Source organism: Pollicipes pollicipes, unplaced genomic scaffold, assembly GCF_011947565.3.
Source record: "Pollicipes pollicipes isolate AB1234 unplaced genomic scaffold, Ppol_2.1 Scaffold_4295;HRSCAF=5057_pilon_pilon_pilon, whole genome shotgun sequence".
NCBI classification, from domain to species: Eukaryota; Metazoa; Arthropoda; class Thecostraca; order Pollicipedomorpha; family Pollicipedidae; genus Pollicipes; species Pollicipes pollicipes.
The window spans coordinates 15,041,940-15,062,940 of NW_023596461.1; the positions used below are offsets into that span (position 1 = coordinate 15,041,940).

The window sequence follows — 21,001 nt, forward strand, 5'->3', positions numbered from 1 at the left end:
GTCTGTGGCATTAATATAATGACGTGTTTGGAATACATGGTGTGATTGGGCTCCTGCTCCAATGTTGAAGCTAAACGATTGGGCAACTTAAATAATTGAAGCGTTAAGATATGCTGTTGCCAGTTCGAGATATTCGCAGATTATGTTCTTTCAAACGTCATTTTCAATACCATAAGAAGATTGAAACGTTGGCCAGCCCCTCAGTAACTTTTGATACTTGGTTTTCGTTCATGCAAAATGTCGAAACCTCCTTGTTAAGATCGTAGCGCTGCAGGGGCGGGGCACCACATTTATTTTGCTTGAAGCTTGAAAAAGCTCCAACGATGACCGCAATCGGCTTGCATGTTTCAATGTATGTAGTCAATTACCCCGTTTCATGGGAGCAGCCAGGGCCCTGACAAGGGGAAGGGGGCACAGGGTTGACAAAAGGCCCCCCAAAAACGCTACATATGGCAAATTTGTTATTGAGCGCATTTCCCCTTACATATATATATATATATATATATATATATATATATATATATATATATATATATATATATTTGGTTTATTTCCTTACACTTAGTTTATTTTCCTTTATATATATATATATATATATATATATATATATATAAGGGGAAATAAACATAAGGAAAAAACACGCGCTCCGGTGGGGGTCAAATTGACTCCTTGGAAGGTTTTTCCAGAACAGTTCCCAAACGGCGTGGCATAGCCGTGCCATATTTTGCATACCTGTACACAATTGAATAGCGGATCGTTTCATATACGAAATTTAGATGCACCTTGTAAGGTCGCTCACCTATGGCAGGTCAAAGTCGGACCATGTTTTCAGCGAAGACAATTTCTAGGGAATCGTTCAATCTGGCGGAACAACGGAGTGTTTGACGCAGCTTTACATCTATGAGATGCTTTCTTAGGCAACACAAATATCGAATGAGCAAATACGTTGACCAAAGCCCAGGTATGAGGGTCAGACCAAGGTCAAAACCAACCTGTTTTTTTACTCTAGGGATTTCTGTATGGGATGGCTTCTGATGCTCATTTCGAATTTATTGATAGCAGGAACCGCATTATACATCTTCCAATGACTTGTCAGGGGTCAGAATGGGTCGTCGACCTAAAATGACCCAGGTCGACATTTTGTTTTTAGGAATATACTGCCTACTATAATCTTTGTCGCTTATTCAGATGCAAAACCCGGAGCAGTCTCGTATTATTTTGGTCACCATGACCTTCAAAAGGTTGAAAACGTCACTGGCCTTAAATGAGCTTGTGACCTTTTTCTTAGAACCAGTTATCTAGATTCTGGGGGCACTTTGGAGACCAACCTGGAATTGACCTTGTTTGACCTTATTCGACCTGAAGATCCTGATCTAGGAACCTTAAACTTGATCGAAGTGAGTTCACGTACAGGTTAACACATCGTGCAAATTTGGTGTCTCTAGCTTTCTTAGTTCCCGAGATCTCGGGGGGGGATCAAACTGACCCCTACCCGAGCGAAGGGTATCTAGCCGGTCACCCGGGCGCGTATTGATTGCCTGACCCTGTATCCTCACTTGCCGGGTCAATCTGATCGCTAAGGAGCTTTTCACGTTGCCCTTGATCTCTGCATTTTTTTCGTAGGGCCCAGTGTGCTGTTGGGACGCTATTTACCTCCATGCCTGAGCACTGTTAATCGGTCAGGTTTTCCTCTACGGATTTTTCTCATCTGCTTGAAAGCCTCTACACAATTTTTTCCGGGGCCCCATATACCTGGGTACACTCAGCTGCTCAGAGGCCCTCCATATAAGTTTCGGGTTATTTCAATTTGCTTGGAGGACCTTGTGCTGTTGCTAGGGCTCTTATAAGGTAGTGCATGGAGACATGGAAGGCGCAGGGGCCGCTTACTTTAATCAATTTGATTGAGGGCTCTTTCCCTTTGGTCTCATTAGCGGAAGACTTCACTCCTATCGAGGCTCGTGTCGTTAACCTGCCCCTGGACTCTTGATCACACATGGGTATTAATTTATGGCCTTAGATAATTCCCCTTTGCTCGGAGGGTCCTGTATTATGGCCGGGGCCTTATATGTCAGCCTGCCGGGGCACCACCGGTCGTTTAGGGGCACGCCACGTTGGCCCTGGCTTCTTTTTGCATGCTCTGAGGACCCTATACTTGTTGACGAGAGCCACTTTGTTGTCCTCCTGCGGCACCTATGATCGTTCAGTTTCGGTCCCTATTGGCCTCGGTGCCTTCGCCTTAGAGCAGCAGTTGAATATGCGTCGATGAATTTTTACGCGCGATTGCCGAACGTAATTTACATGCCGCCGACGTCGTATAGGTCCTTTCGATTGACTATTCAGTGTGCGACACTTGTTATACACATGCATCATGTTCTTAAGATGTTTTGAACGCTAGGATATGCTGTACTTGTTTATAACAAAGGAACAATTATGCATTAGTCATTAGCCATCAGCTGATTACATCGCCCAGCCGTCAAGCCGTAAATACAAAAGCTAGCAATCAAGCCCATGCTTGGTTTTGATGTTGTTTGCAGCCAACTCAAGTCTATTTTGCCTGTTGTTCCGAAACGCATATCCTCAAAATCACAGCCTTTAAAATGATCTGTAGAAAATTAGTGAGCTTTTTGTGTATACATGCGTGGCACGCCTATGCTTTATAGGGCTGTGCACAGTGACATGGTTTTAAATATATTTTTTAAAGAAAAGAAGTAAATGCATACATGCATGCATATGCATATGCATATATATATATATATATATATATATATATATATATATATATATTTATATACATATTTGCATACATATGCATATATGCATATGTGTATATATATATATATATACATATCCATAATATTACATACCTGTCTTAAAATGTAAAGAACGAAATGCAACAATTTTTTGGAGAGGCCCCAAAACCAGGGGCTCCACATTGTTGCGTGCCCTCCCCCCTTGACAAAATCCTGCATCCGCCCTTGATGGGATAAACAGCATTTTGATATTGCAACAAATGTTTGGCACGCAACCATATCTAAAGAGCGACTTTAGTCACTTACAATGCCGCCGCTCCATTCATCTTCGTATCTGCTACTGCCTGCTATCTGCTGCCTGAGCGCGTGTTCGCTTTCAATTGTGGTTCAGTACGCCGTTTTCGTCGCACTTGCGCTAGAAATGCAAACATAACGCAAAAATCGCGCGTTTTCAGGCTAACGCGCTGGGCGCTAACCGTAACTTTACGCTCAGTTTTGTGACTGGCTGATGTAAACATGTCGGATTATCGTCGCTTTCGCGAACGATTCGAATCGTTTACACTTGTCGTTCACCGACTCATGTAAACTGGCTGTAAACATGTAGCTGGATGACGTCCACCTGATGTGCTGGATGAATAAGACACCTCCACTCTCCGCACCACCGACACCTTCGCAGCGGGTTAAAGGCTCCAAGGGTCGTGCGCGACCGCCTGCACGGCGTGAGACACACTTTGATCTGTTTCAGTGACAATCAACGCAAGACGCTGCTGGAGATGGGCTACTCCCAGAGTCAGCAGCCAATAGTGGAGCCGGTTTTGGGCGAGCTGGACCACACAGAAGCCCCTGCTGAGGCTCCTTTGATAGCGTGATGACGATGCTCCTGCCACCTGCTCACAGAGCCGGCAGTCTGCACGGGGTCGACGTCTGTTGTCATTGTCATGGTAACGATTGAGTGCTGGTGACCTAGCGCCCAGACTCTGCTGAGGGTGATGGCTTCTCGCTGAGCCCGGTGACAGGACCTGTCTGAGCGCCAGATTAAAGCAGTCGATGGCTTCAAGTATGCTTCAGCTGCCAAGTGCCTCCGCGGAGCCTCAAATTGCACCCGATGCACGATGGTGCACAGGACGCTCGAAAACTGCGAACGAATTCTAGCCGACCGAATCCAATTTTGTGTAGCTGATCACTCGTAGACAGCTGAATAAAGTATTTTGGAGCACAAATAGATGTGGTTCGAAGCATATTGCGAGTGAAAAGGTGACAACCACTTTTCTGTTGGGCAGGACGGAGTCCTCAAAGACGCTTCCTCCTGCTCGAGAACTCAGCGAAAGCACTCTTGCTTTTTATGTAAGAAATTAGATAGAGATTCGTCTGAAAAAGTAAAGTTGGGAATGTCAGTGTTGGCACCGGAATGCACGCGCCTTTAGCCCAGCGGAGCCACTCGTCGTTAGGTTTCGTTGACCTGATGTGTCATGTGCATGCTCCGATGGTTCCTGTCTGGTTTTGCGTTATTGGTGGCTTGGCAACGCACAGTGTATGCTATCTCACGGATGTGCGAAACTGCAACGAGCAAGTTTTGCCTAAATGTGTCTTGCTCTAAGAGCATGCCGAGCGACCCAGTAGTCACGGCCGAGTGTACATTATCAGGCTTCCGTCGTTTTGCTTCCGGGAACAATATATGGTCGAACGCATCGGCTTCGGAACCACTTCCAGCATTGCGTCGTTTCTGTACCTCGTCACTTGTCTGCCAAGGCTTCGGTGCGCGGGTATGCTGTGTCTGAATTGGCCCCACCGTTTTCCTCCGGCAGTCATTCGCACATACTCATTGGCGGTCATTCGCACATTCTCCGGGGCGTCCGTCTCGTTCCGTTACCCGGAGATGTCTGCTTGAGATGTCCACCGGTGATTATCCTTACACCGCTTCACCGGCAAGACGCGGCACCTTAAGCTGTCGATGATAACACTCCCGCCAGTTATCCACGCATGCACTCCATTGCGGTATCACACCATGCGTCATATTATGGACGTGACGGGGTTGTCATGTTGTTAGATCTCGTAATCTGGCAATCCGATGGTCGTTCCGCGCGCGTGGCGGGTAGTTGCTGGGACACTGCTTCTTGCTCCTTCCCTACAGGCATGGGCGCTTTCCTGACACTGTCAACCAAGTGCCAACAATGCTGGTTAAACTGCAACATGAACTTGCTCCGTTCCAGGCGTACACCGACATTGAAATCCATGCGCATATACCGAGTTTAGCCACATGGCATGCCATCAAGAGGCGTTTCCATGACGACGTAGCACGTGGAAACCGCTGAATCGTAGTGCCAGCCGAAAAGACCTGGCATCGAACAGCAGACGTTGGCTTGAATGTCCCATCTGCGATCTGCAAGTCTGGAGATTTGTGTGGAAATATTGGACACGTAGCACAGGGATGCGTATATTGTCATCTATACGATACAATAGCATACGTTTTACCGTATTTTGATACATAGTCATCACATGATTGCATTGACATGCAAGAGATGCAACGTAGCACCCTCACTGATACCAATGTCACGCACAAACGCCCAAATGCGACTCGAGAATTCAAGAATACTTGACGATCACTGTTAAGTTGCGCGCCACGTGCACACATCTGCGTTTGCAATGGTGACCAACTCACACATGAATATGAGCCGGCTTCACGCAACACAGATTCGAGCGACACGTGACTATCAGATCATCACGGGACGGTTACCGGGCCGCATCACGTGGCCGCCCCCTGGGTAGCGCCCCGCCCTCGGCACCGTCCCAGACGCGGCCTCCGCCTAGTGGCGGCCCGGCGCACTATAACTTCATCTCCCACAGCACCAGGTGGGCGTCGTGTGAGTTGGCCGCCCGGCTGCCCGGGCTCCGGCGGTCGGCCCGCCCCCAGTTGACGTAGCCACGGCCGGCCATGACCGTGAGCACGCTGCGCGCCGGCTCCTCCTTGCGCCGGCCGGTCGGCTCCGGGCTGCGGAACGAGTGCACGCGCGAGGCCGGCGCCGAGTGGGCGCGGTCGCCCTCGGACGAGGAGCTCGTCGTGTGCACCGACGAGCGAGAGTCCACCGACCAGCTGGAGAGGTCCAGAGAGCGCGGCCGGCCGGCGCGCAGCTGCAGCCGCCGGTCCAGCGTGGCCATCTTGTGCGGCAGGCCGGCCAGCTCCGGGTCGCTGCGGCGCACATGCTCGCTGAGCTCGCCCAGCTCGCGCGACTCGTCAAAGCCGTGCAGGTTCAGCAGGTTGCCGTACAGGCCGTACACGTCGTCGCACACGCTGCCGCTGGCCGAGAGGAGACTCATGCCGCGCGGCAGCGTCTTGGAAAGCCGACGCGTCATGTTGTCGCGGTCGCGCGAGCGCTTGCGCAGCAGCGACGGACTGCTGAAACGCGGCTGGATGCGCACGCTCTTCTTGGAGTCGCTCAGGCTGGTGTCGGAGCGCCGCTTGGCCAGGCGGCCAGCCGCCTCAGCGGGCGCCTCCTCGTGGATGACACTCTCGCGCGGCGCGGCCGGCGCCAGCGCGCGCGCCGCCGGCGCGCTCAGCACCTGCAGGTAGGTGACGGCGCCGCAGTGCGCGTGGTACGAGATGTTGCCGCGGCCCGAGATGATGGGCACGCCCTCCAGCCGCGGCAGCGGGATGGTAAGCGTGACGCCGACGCTGGTGCCGACCCAGAGCAGGCCGCGGCCGGCCACCAGCGCCGTGACGGCCACAGAGCCGCGCACGCCGTCGCCCATGACGCGCGAGATGTTGGACGCCACGTTGATGTCCTGCAGGTGGCGGAAGGTCTCCGTGTGGTAGAGACAGATGGTGGAGCTGTGCGCCAGCGAGATCCACAGGCCGATGCCGCTGTGGGCCAGCAGGTGCACGTCGCCGGACGACTCGTGCTCCTGCACCGTGAAGCTCTTCTGCCGGACAGAGACATTACGTCGCAAATCAACGTCGCGTTAATGAGTGGCACCCTAACACTGGACGCGCACACGCTCGAGCGCGGCTCAGGTGCACAGGGATACGTGACCGTCTCAGTGAGCATGCAGCTAAGGTGTGCATAATACATGACCGTCGGGGTCACGGGTTCGAAACCCATTACCAGTTGCTTTTCCTTGAAAACATCACCGCGGCGGGGTGTGGTGCTGATAACTTTACCCGTTGCGTGGGAGGAAAAGCAAACGAATTAATACTCTTCAAATAAGGGTAGGTGGATAAAGACAACACCGTTAGGAAAAACCAAATACTTTCGGTGATGCCCAATAATTTAAGCACAGCTTGAGAACAGATCGCTCCCATTTGCAGCACTCTCTGACGGAATGGGCAAAATACACGCAACCGAAAGATCAACCCTATAACCGGGAAACAGACAGAGACGCTGTCAGCACCAGGCGTCAGACATCACGCAGCCCCTACCCGGGCATCGTCCCCCTTCTAGTCCCGCCTCTTTTCGTCGGTCGGACGGCTCTGGCGCCTCGGCCGGTGACGTACCGTGACGTCACGCGTGACGGCGTCGATGACGGACACGCGGCGGCCGCAGCCGGCGTACACGGCGCCGCCGATGGGCAGCAGGCAGGAGACGGGCCGTTCGCCGAGCGGCAGCAGGGCTGGCGGCCCAGGCTGCCAGCCGCCGTCCGCACCGTGCTCCAACACGGCCACGGCGCCGTTCTCGAGCGCGGCGAACACGGCGCCGCCGAGCGCCACCAGCCGGCGCGCCGGCGACGGTAGCGGCGCGGCGCCCGTCTGCTGACACCGCTCCGGCTCCTGCGCCGAGTACAGCAGCACCCTGCAGGAATAAAGAGGCATTGAACACGTCAGCACACTGTCGGGGCAGTGACCGTCAGAGACCGCCTAAATGAAGAGACATCAAACACGTCAGCAGACTGTCGGAGCAGTGACCGTCAGTGACTGCCCAAATGACGAGACATCGGACACATCAGCAGACTGCCGGGGCAGTGCAGTCCCGCAGCAGTGACCGTCCCGCCGACGAAAGCCCATGTGGCGAAGTGCGTGGCAGGCGTAGTTAGCATGCGACGGAGGTAACGGGGTGAACGGGCCCGCCGCAGCACGGGCGATCAATAGTTCGACAGATGGCCGGGTATTCTGGACGCCAGCGTCCGGCGGCCACAAAACCAGGGGCTTTAGAGGCCCCATGAAGGTCACCAGGGGATCAGAACGCGGACCACATAAATCATGCGAAGAAAACACGCTGTGACTACGAACGAATCAGTGATTTGTTTTTCAGTTTTTGGTTGAGATCGGCTTAATATTTGGACCGCAGACATAACTCACGGGAGCGTGTTTAACTTCGCTGCAAGTCGTTAGAGATCATCCTAGTCTTACTGCAAAAACTGCAATAAGACAAATGTCTTTGTGGCTTTGGTTATACGAGCAGCACGTACGAGATTTGCAAGAACATAAGAACGTGAGTATGGCTGGCCTGGCGTGTGATGTGATTCTGCGTTCGAGAACATGGCGACGTATCCCAACTAAAACTGACAAACTGTCCCACGTCAGGTTTCTGACGGAATAAGCGTGTCAGTGTTGCTAAAACATGTAACGATGTCCCATAGCTACCATATTTGTGCATCATTACATCACCGCAGTGGAGCCTCTGTTATTACATAACAACTAGCTTTGGTCCAGTAGTACCACAATATTTTTGATGTCACAGTGAACACTTCATCATGCACCGCAGCCCATCAGTCGGCAGTGACGAGGCCCTACCCCGATGTTCATGAGTGCTGTTTTAAATAAAACTAGTCCTAGCATTTTGATCGCATGGCTTTCTGGTCCCTGAGTTTACGCTAAGCAGTGCTTGCTGAGTAAGCCCCGACCCCACCATCTGATCGTAAAATGCCAGTCCAACAGCAAAACTTATGGCGAAAGATTAGCGTGCCGCAATGCTTAGCACGGTGCACCGCGCCCTCTGATCTCATCCGACCTTGAGTGTACGCTGTCACCCACCGCCGGCCAGCACAGCCAGGGTCAAACAGAGAGCGTCGAGGCGGCCTGAACACACCTATCCCACCACCTATACCCACCTATGGGGAGGGCGGGCCGCAGGCACTCTTTGACGGATCGAGCTACGGGGCGGACTGGCGTGAATGACTGGGCTAAACGGATTGAGCCTCCCAACAGGTTTTCAACTTAATTATCTTGTTGAACGATGGGACCATGCCTGCAAAAAGGAGGCTTCCCAACCCCGGTAAGGAAAAAACATCTAAGCGAATGACGAAGAGTGTTGCCCACTGTCCACAGCCGCGGCGGCTGCCCGGCTCGACCGACTACAGGTCGGGACGTACCTGCCGGCGGTCGTGCTGAGCCAGACGGCACCCGAGCGGCAGCCGGCCTCGGTCGGCTCCCCCGGCACAAACTGCATGGCCGTGACCCGCTCGGCCGGCAGCTCGAACCGCAGCACATCTCGGAAGCCCACCTGGCGGCGAGGAGGCGAAACACCGTCAGCGGTCGGCGCGGGTGGCCAGGCCGCGGCCGAACGACAGGCCGGGCGGAAGAGCGGCCGGAGGAGCAGGTGTTAGGCGCGTGATCGGGAACGGGGCAGCGGCACGCTCGGCGGGAGACAGGGAGCTGTAGCGGGTGTGGCAGGGGCATCGGCCGGCGTACACAGCGCCAGTGGGCGAGCGAGCTTGACTACGCCAGGCGAAAATATTGTGACCTTCGACGGGCTTTTGCGCAAACATACAGTCTTGTTTGTATACTCCTGAATAAACGCGGCTAACAGCAGGTGATCAGGAAATGGGCCACCCTGCACGGCAGACGGCTTGAACTGTCGGAATTCCTGCAGATTCCAGCCGCACCGAATATTTACGCCCGACGGTCAAAACAAAACTCCGTGCTTTCAAACAGCAATCTTTCTCGCCGCCGCCGGCAGCGTAAACTGGCCTTCAACCCACCTGCTGCATGGCGTAGATGATGACGAAGCTGTTGACACCATCGGTGGTGCAGATCCAGAGGTAGCTCTGCTCGCGCGTGCGCTGGGTGGGCTTGACGATGGTGACGCTGTAGAAGCAGCCGCACTGTACCTCAGTGTCGGTGCCAGCGGGCACTGGCGAAACCACCGGCATCGTCTTGACGAAGAGTGGCACCCTGGTGATGGGCCGCTGCTCCCGCTCCGGCACGTCCCAGGCCCGAGAGTTGTTCTCTGAAGGGTCGCGAGGGCGAGGGACGAGGTCAGAGGTCAAGTGGTCACTCCGCGCCGAGCAGTGTCCCGGCACGACACTCTGGCCGAGATCGTGAGATGCGTAGCAGTGGAGCAACAGCCGGAACACACTTGACGAAAACTTCCTGAAGAAAAACCGCAAACGGGAAACCACAAACCTGTTTACCATAACGACTTGAGACACAAGGGACGGGCGGCTGCAGCCCGCAGCCAGCAACCAGACAGCCACGGTGGCTGTCAGTGACCCGGCACCCACCGTCGAGAGCGAGCTGGGCCAGCCGGAAGTCGGTGGTCCACTCGCGCTTCTTGGCGGGCGACTCGAGCTGGAAGGTGAAGTGCTCCTCGCGGCCGGCCCGCCGCACCGCCAGCTGCAGACAGCAGGCGTCCAGCCAGGCGATCTCCTCGTCCTTCTGCCGGATCGAGCGCTGGATGGAGGCGGCTATCTGCGCCGTCAGCGCCGTCGTCAGGCCCTGCCGCCAGAGGTGAGCGTCACCGACGTTCAGACGCACCGGCGTCAGAGGCAGCGCGCCTCGACGGCGGGGGCGCAGGGTAACGGCCCGGCGCCGAGGCGCAGCGGCAGCACGGCACGACCAACAGCTGAGAGACAATGTGACAACGTGAGAGCGAGTGAGCCGGTAACGGTACTCGGCGAAAACTCGGCCTTGGAGTGCCGATCGGTGAAACGGCGGCTTATTCACCAGATCCTCGCCCACTCCGCGCTGCTCACCGGGTACTCGCCCTTGAGCGTGTCGACAAGCGAGCCGATGCGCGACACCACTTCGTAGTCGTGCATCAGGTTGCTCATCTTGTGGCAGAGCTGGCCGACGTTGGTGAGCGCGCCGGCAGCAGCCTCGTCGGCGGGGCGCGCGCCGCCCGGTGGCCGCGTCGTAGCCGTGATCACGTGGCTCAGCGTCAGCGAGGTGCTGGCCTCCTGGATCTCGACGTCCGTCACCGGCACCGACCACTTGAGCGTGAGTCGCTCGGCGGCGGCCGTCTCGTCGGCCGGCTTTCCCGCCACGCTGACGCACACCACCAGGTCGTTGAGCAGGAAGAGGCGCCGGCTCTTGGACTTGCTGATGGAGCCGTTGGTGCCGAACTCGAGCCGCGTGGCGTTGTCCTCGCGCAGCAGGTAGCGGTTCGTGTCGGCCAGAGAGCGCATCGAGAACTTGCCGTTCAGACGTCGAAGCGTCTCGCGGAAGGCCTGCCAGGGGGGGGGGGGGGGCGCCGATCACATGCCTTGTCCTCTACGTAAAAATCACGTTTGGAAGCCACGTCCCCTAATACTCATAATGAAATCTCATTTAGCATCTCTCGGGTCAGGGTGAAATACGAAAACCTAATGGATAACGGAAGAGAAAACCGTTGAATATCTCAATACTTGGTGTTGCACATCAGGGACGCACACACGACACACCTGAATGAGATGTGTTGAATGACAGGGTCTGAAAACAAAGCCCACAAATACTTACGCAAAAACCTCGTCGCCATTTACTATCACCAGAATCCCTGTCCATCCCTGGCCTGGCCTGGCCTGGCCATCAGATCAAATCCCTGGCCATCAGCCAGGGATTGCACCGTCCATGCAAGGGACAACACAACTACAAAGGGCGTAAAAGAGTGAGAGCCAAAGGTGAGACCCATGAGATGAACACACCTCACACATAAGCAAACAGCGCGCATCAGTCTCGCGGACACACCTTGAACTGTTCCGATTCGCGCTTCCTCTCGTTGAGCATCTCTGCCAGCGACTCAAGCTGCGTCAGCGCCAGCTGCAGCGACATCCTGTCGTGGTGACCCTGAGGAGTGTGCTTCAGCAGATCCTGAGCAGAACAAACAGGCACCGCGTTAGTCAACACACGCGCCGAGCTGAGGTGGCGCGTGGGATCGCCGCGTCTTTCCGGATGAGCACAGGCCAGGTGGTCGGTGAGCAGCTGCTGTTCGCACCCGGCGTCTGACCTCAAGCGTCAGACGCAGGTGGTGCGTTCGAACGAAAATAATGCCGCCGAGAAATAAAAAATGTTGAAATGAACGCCACCACGACCACGAGGGCACGACGCTTCCAAGACAAGGCAGACTGACAGGACAGCTCCTGGACGGCGCTTACCTGCAGAAGCAGAATGAACTGCGGAAACCTCTGCACCGGCTTCACCATCAGGCCGAACAGCGACAGCCGGTCCAGTGAGCTGATCTGCCGCATCTTCAAGAAGTCGGCGAACGCGCTCTTCCGTTTCGCTTCGTGCTTGATGGTCTCCATGGAGACGGAGAAGTTGTTGATGAAATCGGAGTAGATGTCCAGCACGATGGCCTTGGAGAAGGACGCGACAAACACGTCGCCGATGCGCTCTTCGGCGTCCCACTGGCGGACAGCCTCGGCCAGAGCGATCCGGAACAGCGTGTGACACTGCAGGATCTCGGGCACGCGTTTGAAGATGACAGATATCTTGGCAGAGTTCAGCACCGGCGGGTGCGCCTCCTCCATCACCTTCTTGTAATCCTGGCAACGGCGGTGTGGCTGAGTCAGAGGGGAAGGGCAGCCGTGCTCCGGAATGTGGGGTGTTTCGTAAACGAGACGCGCTCTGCAATCGTCTCTCCGAGGCAGGGGAGGTCTAAAGTTGGCTAAAAATACAGGGAGCTCCAGCCGCCTGCTCGTGCGTCGCTCAGCTCTGGCGCTATTGAGTGTACGCGACGGAGTGTTATTACATTCCCGTAACATAATTACGAAGCAGCTCGCAAATCTACCGAACCATGGTGCATTACACTGGAGCCAGCCTAGCCGGATGTGCGACTTACGTCAGTGACAGCAGCCACCTCCTTTCATTAACCAGTCCCTATTTCACTATATTTCACTACATTATCACCATATAAGCCCTTCCCACGTCACCTGAGAGCACTCACATTGACTAGACTTTGCAATGAGGCGACATAGTTGTTCTCGCTGTGTACGACGCTCTGCACGATGTGGCGCCGCTTGACCTGCTCGGAGGTCAGCCCCGCGGGCGCTGGCGGCAACGACGGAGGCTGGTGGCGCCGGTGGAACAGCAGCTCAGCAGCTTCGACGTCCTCGTTGACCTGAGGTCAAGTCAGCGTGTCAGCGTGGTATTTTGCTGCCCCACTGATGATCCAGCGCACCGGACCGGCCACATGATTCAATTATTAACAGTTCGTGCCCAAGGACGTAAAAGCATGCGCTTGCTAGGCATGGGGCTCTGTCGTCCGTGTGGAAAAGAGACAAATTGGCTTGTTTGCTGGTCTGTTAATAACGCATCACTGAGCGGTAGCTTCTTGCGTGGCCCTCGCAGTGATGGAAATATTGCTATGATTAAAACCCCTTGTTAGAGCCTTCACCCCGTGACATTGCAAGGAGGGATAGGGCAGCAGTCAACGATGCCTAGGGCTCGCCACAAAGCAATACTCGTACGGCGCGTGAAAACCGCGCGAGTTCACGTCCTTGCATCCTGATATCCGTTCTGTGCAGAAATAACTGTGTACGTTATTACATTCTACCGAACCGTGGTGCATTACACTGGGTCCGTCCGCACGGGTCCGCCTGCATCATGCCACATACACAGACACCGACAGGTATCGTGTTCAAAATTTTGCGGGATAAGGTTGCGTCAAAACATAGTGAACATATCGGATGGCTGGCTGTGACTGTTTGATGTGGGTGCGACCAAACACGTTTGATATATCTGGTGCCGGGGCTGTAGCTCAGATCCAATATGCGCATCCCAGATGTGCAGTTGCAAAGGCACTGCCCGCGCGATCTCCCTCCGATGTCAGCGTAAGGACATCAGAACAAGCTCACAAGGATCAGCTGGGAGGCGCTCACCGAGGACATTTTGGTGAGTGAGCGCGTCCTCTCTGAGATGTCGTAGTGGCTAGACTTCCTGAGCGAGAACCAGCGGCTCAGGCGTCCTTCGCCCTCGTCCGAGTCGCGCCGCGAGGAGGGGCGCTTCTCCAGCGAGCTCTTGCGCTCGACGGCCGCCGCCGCCGGCTCCGAGTGGGCCGTCCCATTCTTCTTCGGCTTCTGCGAACTCCGCTTCCGCCGCAGAAGGTGTTTGATTGCGCCGAAGCTGAAACAAGATGGCGGCACCGCGTCAGCAGGTCGAGCGGCAGCCGCCCTTCGCTAGGCACAGAGATCAGAGGGGAAATTGGACTGAATGATAAGGGTTCGGCCTCTCGTTGATCGCGCTCAGAAGCTGACAAACGCCAGGGTCAGGCTTTGCAGGATCAAGGTCAACTGGATGTGCCGGCCATCTAAATCGTATTTTCGTAGGTTGTTCAGTGCATTAGCGAGGAACGTTATTCACCTAGATTACAGCTATTACAGCTATCACAGTAGTAATAGCCTTATTCCCCAAAAAAGACAAGAGAATGGAGATGTGGTTAGGTTGACATTTCGGGAACATGTCTGTCGAAACAGTGGTAGAAGTTATACCCAACCCAACTATATTTCCATTCTGCTTTGACTCCGAGGAATTTCTCCGGGGAGTTTCTCCGAGAAAGACTATTACTACCGTCAAATCGCAATTTCACCTGACATGAACTTCCTGAAACTGCCACGGCACATTAAGATTTGAGGTTCAGAGTTAAGCTTCGACATATTGCTGCTATTTATAGGCACCATACAATGTATCCAATCCTGAAATGGAGGCACCAGGCCGGGCGCCATCTGCAACCCCAAAATGCAGAAACTTTCAACAATGGCTGTGATGTCATGTGCCAGAGACGATATGTCCTGCCCCCGCTGTACATTAGAGAGATGTTCAATTGGGCCCTGTCGAGGACGTTTTTGCAAGATTTCCCTTATTCAACGTCGGCAATCGCGGTTATTCAACGCGGCGAAATCACCGCGTAGCGCCTTACTAAAGCACTGGCCAGGAGCGCAAATTTGCGCACCGGGCGCGTCTCTGCGCTGTTCATTACGCAGCTAAGAAAACTGCTGTTCTCTGACCTCGTGCTTCCTGAGCCTAGAAGCTGCGGTAACGCGGAGTGGAGTGGGGGGGGGGGGGGGCGGACTGACCGCCCCCAATTTTATCGCTAAAATGTTTGATGACGCAAGAGGGCAAGACGGCAGGACGATTCGCACCAAACATTGCGGCGCTTTCGCCGCAAACTTCTGCCGCTGGCCCGACTTTCCACCATCGGATGGCGCAGTCACGGCTCACGCCAACATCACTGCTCCACGTGGGAGCTGATCCCACATATCGGTCTGATCTAAAAACTCGTACCATGGTCTTAAACAATTAATCAAAGACCATTTTGACTGAAAAGAAATACTTAAACATGGCTCCTCCCTCAACTCGGGAGAACATACGTTACCCCTGTGTGTACAGCGGCCGACCTAGGGCCACACCTGTTTCAGTGAGGCAAGCATGCCGTTTACGAAGCATTTCACATTCCGGGGCTCAGATGCCTTTCCTGCCGACTTATTTGTCCCTCTGATTTGCTTGCCGCTAATGAGCTTAAGAGTTCAATGCGGCGTAAAATACCGCCAGGCTTCGCATTGCACTCATGGTCAGCAATTCCTAAGAATTGGTCATACCGCGGCGGCATATATCATAGGCTCTAGGCGACCGTCACGATGAAAACCGAACTTTAGATTGATAGATTCACCGATAAGGCTCTACGTCTAGCCATCATCTCTTGTATGCATATACCGCATGACATGCTTGACGACGAATGAAACCAACCCTAGCACCATTCGCCCACGCCCGAACCCCATAACGTCAACAGACTAGTCTGTCTAGTCTATGCAGATTTCTATGTCTAGTCTATGCAGATGTCTATGTCTAGTCTATACAGACTAGTCTGTAGCCTAGTCCGTATCGCGGCGGGTTCAGTCCGGCGTGCTTCAAGCTCCGAGATCCTGAAGACCGTGCAGCAGCAACCGTCCAGACCCGGACACCTCCGGAATCACCGAGGCGCGGCCAGCCAGCCATTCTACCGCTGACGTCAGGGCATGACGTCAGACTGCGCCAGGTGGGCGTTTGTGGCGCCCTTATTAGATCCGCCCGATGAATGGCGCGCGGCGCGTTTGGCTCTCAACGGTGTGCATCGATCAGAAGCCGGATAGGCACGCGTTGAGACAGTGACGCGGTGAAACATCGAGACTTTGAAGGGCCTGCTGATGGCACTTGACCACCTCAGACGGGCCACGATGACGGGAAACGTAAACATGACATCCGCTTAGCGAACGAGTTCAAGCTCTGGTGAGGAACACGTTCAGTTCAAAAGGCGGATTAAGAATAGATCTATCACGAAGAACCATGCGCGGAAATGAGTGGGAAGATCATTGGTGGCTAAGGAGGCAATGCGTGGCTCAAACACAGCTATGAGAATTACAGCTTCAGACATGTCGGCTGCTTTCCAAAATCCGCTCCCGTCTGCCCGATGTGGCCCAATCGTCACCGACCAGCTGGTCCACCGGCTGGCTCCGAGCCCGGCGCAGCGGCCGACAGGGCACTAAAGCGGAGGACGGTGGGGCCCCGACCCCGCCACGGCGGCCGACGGCAAGGAACTAAAGCGGAGAAGGGCAGGCGCGGCCGCTGCCTGTACCGTGGCTCCATACATACTGAGCAGGGGTATGCCAGGCTGGAACATGCAGGGCGGCTCAGAACAGCTGCAGTTCGGGCAGGCTGGAATCAGGGCAGTCTGGAGTCAGGGCAGGCACTGGAGTCAGGCACTGGAGTTGGAGCTGGGATGGAGCTGAGTCGGAGCTGGGTTGAAGCTGGGCTGGAACTGAGTTGGAGCTGGGCTGGAGCTGTGTTGGGACTGAGTTGGGCTGGGATGGATCCTGGCTAGAGATGGGCTGGAACTGGGCTGGAGCTGGGCTGGAGCTAGGTTGTAACTGAGCTGGAATTGTGCTAAAGCCGAGCTTAAGTCGCATTGTGGTTCAGCTGGAGCCAGGCTTGGTATGGGCTGGGGAGGACTGAAGCTGAGCTATATAATCGGACTGAAGCTACATCGCGTCGAAAAGGAGAAGGGGTTGAAGCGAGGCTGAGGGCATCCCGGAACTCTGTCAAAAATGAGCTAAAATCACGTGTCGACATTACCCTTCTGCAAAGGGAGCAAACACCTACGTGGCTCCGTCACAAAGTCGCTAACACCACTTTCTAACATACCGTTTAGGCCGTTCCGTTCCATTCAATGTCAAAGGCATAACACTCAATTTGGAAAAGTAAGGCGGACTTGTCCCTCCGACTCTCCTTTCTATGGCTGAGTCCATGGAGGAACTCAACATAAACGTTGGAGGGTCACGCTGTCGTTCAAGTTCCGTTCTCAATAACATAACAGCACTGCATTGTGGTGTCATTGTGGTGCCAGTCCACGCTTAGGACTGCTTTCCCACCAGCAAAACACGAGGAATGCTGAACATTCCTGGTGCTGACAGATCAGCTGCAGCGTGCCGTCTGTGCTTAGCGACTACCTTATCGGCGTGTGCGTCTGGCCTGTCTCGCGCGTGCGCTGGCTGACCCGGCTGACAGCGCTCCGCGGCTGGCTGTGCGTGTGCCGAGTGCTGGCGACACGCGACTGGTCAGTGGGCGGTCCCCAGAGCGGCGGCGCGCTGCCAGCCCCAGTTCAAAGACACCGCAGCGTCGGCCCCGGCTGACAGAGCCCTGGCTGCCCTCCACTCGGGCCGAGACCTCGCGGTCGGCACCGCTTCGGCACAACTGACAGCTCAGGGCCGGCCCAGCTGGCGGCCGGAGGCCAGCCCAGCAGCGAGGGCTGAGGATCGGCCCACCTGAAGGCCGAGGGCCGGCACAGCAGCCCCGTAGCGAGGGCCGAAGGCCAGCCCAGCTGACGGGCGAGGGCCCAGCCCAGCTGCTAGCTCAGGTGGCCGGCCCAGCAGCGGGCCGACGGGAAGCCAGGACAAAGCTCGGGGTCGGCCTTAACACCAGTTACCAGTCGGTACGTCCAGAGCGAAGCGTGACAGCTGACGTCAACTGACGCCAGTTGACACCGCGGCTGCCCCGTCGGTGGCCCCACGCCGCGTGCTGCCGCCGCCGCCAGCCCGGCTCCTCCCCCATCCCCACACGTGCCCCACACAGGGCGCGGCCGCGGCCGTCCGACGCCCCGGCGCCAGTCCCACGGTTCCGGAGCGCGACTCGGCGCCGTCCACGTCTGCCAGATCGGTCCAAGTTTGGCCGGCCGTCCCACGTCCTGGGCGGCGACACGCGAGCGTTTCGTCCGCGGCATGCCCGCAGGTCACAGCCGGCAGCCAGAGCAAACAGGCGCCGGTGCCAGCGTCCCACGGCTGCCAGCGGCGCCGGCGGCTACTCAGTGGAACACCCGCTCCGATCAGCAGAAGCAGCTGCCGCACTGCACGGCCGTGAGGACAGGAATGCCACGGCTCTCCCTCCCCATGGCAAGCGCGGTTAGTCCGCACCGTGTGTTTCAAGAAACGGACTTACGGGGTCGCTGGGGAGAGGCTGCGGCCACATATATCGCCGGCTCGGAAGACGGCATCAGTGGCAGTCACCAGCGGGGGAAGATGGATTGGGGCCGCTTCCTGAGCTCGGAGCGAGCACATGCAAGGATGATAGATGTTGCCGTTGTTCGCTCGGTCACCGAGATGCCTGGGCTGTCAGCGCTGGTGGCGGTGGTACAACACAGACGTGCAAGTAGTCAGGACGACGGCCTCCGGGGAAGAAGGAAAGATGTATCTGTGCTCCTTAACAGACAGTGACATCTAACATGCTTATCAAGGGAGCCCTGAAAGAACTGGTATAAATGGTGCGCACGCATCGTGATGAAAGATTCGTTCGCATAGTTTGTTTGGCAACTGTTTTCTTGATGGTTCATCTCAACGGAAAGCACGGCCAAACAAACGACGGCCAAACGCAGAGATTCCGATGCATGCTGATTGTTACATATCATTCGAAAAAGCAGTGAATTAAATAGTCTTTCGCTTCGAAACTTCCTTCTTCAACTTGTGATTCGCTATGCAAGCATATAAGCCTACGGTAAAACCGGACTCCGACGCAAAAGGTTAAAACCCCAATGTTGCAATATGCAGCCTTTCCATCAGTTACAGGACATCCACTGCCAGCGTAATCCAATAAGCAGCGCAGTTCCGCCGCGGCCGGGTCCCATTCATTGAGACCAAGAGTCTTCCCCATGGATCCAATTCTCATTCGGACCCGTGCCCCGGTACGAGCTTGACCGGCTTCAGTCGGCGGCCGCCGGCGGAGGCCTCTCTTGCGGGCACAGCACGGGTGCTCATTGCGCATGGATCGATGCCATGGCGCCACACAGGCGACCAAGTCCGGGTGCCGGTGGCCGCTCGCGCCGGGGAGAGCATCGAACTGGGACCACGGCAGCGCTGCGGTCCCCCTCAGAGGCCGCCCGCGCCGGGGAGAGCACTGAGCTGGGACCACGGCAGCACTGTGGTCCACCTCAGAGGCCGCCCGCGCCGGGGAGAGCATCGAACTGGGACCACGGCAGCGCTGTGGTCTCCCTCAGAGGCCGCCCGCGCCGGGGAGAGCACTGAGCTGGGACCACGGCAGCACTGTGGTCCACCTCAGAGGCCGCCCGCGCCGGGGAGAGCACCGAACTGGGACCACGGCAGCGCTGTGGTCCACCTCAGAGACCGCCCGTGCCGGGGAGAACACCGAACTAGGACCACGGCAGCGCTGTGGTCCCCCTCAGAGACCGCCCGTGCCGGGGAGAACACCGAACTAGGACCACGGCAGCGCTGTGGTCCCCCTCAGAGGCCGCCCGCGCCGGGGAGAGCACCGAACTAGGACCACGGCAGCGCTGCGGTCTCCCTCAGAGACCACCCGCGCCGGGGAGAACACTGAACTAGGACCACGGCAGCGCTGCGGTCCCCTCAGATCGGCCTGCCTGTCCCGGGCGCCGCTCACCACCGCTAGGCTCTGACAGAGGGGTGTGCCGCAACGCACGGACGGCCAGCAATGGTGTCGCAGGACGCTCGCAAAGACGCGGCAGTGGCGGAGTGTGCCGGGGGGGGGGGGGGGGCTGTCACGAGGTCAGGTCAGACGACATACGCTGGCGTGGGCCGCGAGAGGGATGTTCCGCGGCCACCACAAGACCGATGTTTTCAAAAGATCTACTGGGCCAAGCATGCTCATACTGTCGATGCTGAAGCTCGTAGATATGCTACTGCTCATAAAAAATAGTTGACAAGGAAAAACGTTTCGTATTCGCATTACAAATGACAAAATTTAATTGCATTTCATGGCCATGAAACTGAAGCTCAGACTGTTGTATCTACATAAAACCGGGAAGGAAAGTAACGGAAATGAGCCGGCATATCTGTCGCAGGTGGTCTGTAGTCCTCAACGCTTGCAGCACGCCATATATGGCACCGGCGGCGGCGCATGACGTTTGTCATCAGGCCTGACAGGGGCAGAAGGGACGTGGCTTCCCCGGCAGGCTTCCGCGCCCGATGCTGTCAGAGCTAGCCGTGACCTGAAAAAGCCCGTCAGCCAAACGTCCAGCACGCTGACGGCTTCGGGCGGCGCCGACCGCAGGGTCAAAGCTCGCCGCACCAGGCGCCGCGGCGGCACGCAGCGCCGGCGGGCCGCCTGGACGTCGCGCGGCGTCCCTCATGAGGGACCGCTACCGGCCGGCAGGCGGGGCCGGACTTACATACGGCTGTCACGGCCGGCACGCTCGGCAACATTCCGCGGACATGCCACGGACGGCGGGCCCATGCGTGAGCGGAGAGCTAACGTCCCGTGGCCGCGCGGGGCGGCGACAGATGCGGAGAAAGCTCTCTTTCATTCAGACGTCCGTCAGGGACCAGTTCGGAGAAGCCAGTGGCGATTGTCGAGCGGGCGGACGCCAGCCGGCGCCCGGCTGCGCCGCCGCGGCACGCCGGGGCGTTACGGTCAGGGTCCCCGCGGAACCGGGTCAGGGTCTCGGCGGCGGCGGCGGCGGTGCGTGTGTGCGTGTGGGGGGGGGGGGGACACGAGCCCCGTCGCCACCGACGCAGACCAGCGGCGGCGCCGACTGGGCGGGTGTGGAGTGGGCGAGGGGAGCCTGCACCCTCCCGGTCGTCCCACACCGCTGCGAGTCCTTTCCAGCTGGGCGCTCGCTCAGCTGACG

General features: G+C 56.5%; 1 protein-coding gene across 2 annotated transcripts in view; it reads right to left on the reverse strand.

Moving 5' to 3' along the window:
* Positions 1 to 5,164: 5,164 nt before the first annotated feature.
* The window catches only part of LOC119096306 (rho guanine nucleotide exchange factor 10), a 44,690-nt gene continuing 28,853 nt past the window's right edge, over positions 5,165 to 21,001 (reverse strand). For both annotated transcript variants that reach the window (XM_037219143.1, XM_037219144.1), the window contains 10 exons: positions 13,758 to 14,001; positions 12,824 to 12,997; positions 12,033 to 12,422; positions 11,626 to 11,748; positions 10,656 to 11,129; positions 10,185 to 10,398; positions 9,663 to 9,910; positions 9,054 to 9,184; positions 7,240 to 7,534; positions 5,165 to 6,668 (listed from right to left, as the gene is read on the reverse strand). In XM_037219143.1, coding sequence (XP_037075038.1) covers positions 5,574 to 6,668; positions 7,240 to 7,534; positions 9,054 to 9,184; positions 9,663 to 9,910; positions 10,185 to 10,398; positions 10,656 to 11,129; positions 11,626 to 11,748; positions 12,033 to 12,422; positions 12,824 to 12,997; positions 13,758 to 14,001 — 3,388 coding nt within the window. In that variant the 3' untranslated portion in view covers positions 5,165 to 5,573. The remainder of the gene's footprint in view (positions 6,669 to 7,239; positions 7,535 to 9,053; positions 9,185 to 9,662; positions 9,911 to 10,184; positions 10,399 to 10,655; positions 11,130 to 11,625; positions 11,749 to 12,032; positions 12,423 to 12,823; positions 12,998 to 13,757; positions 14,002 to 21,001) is intronic.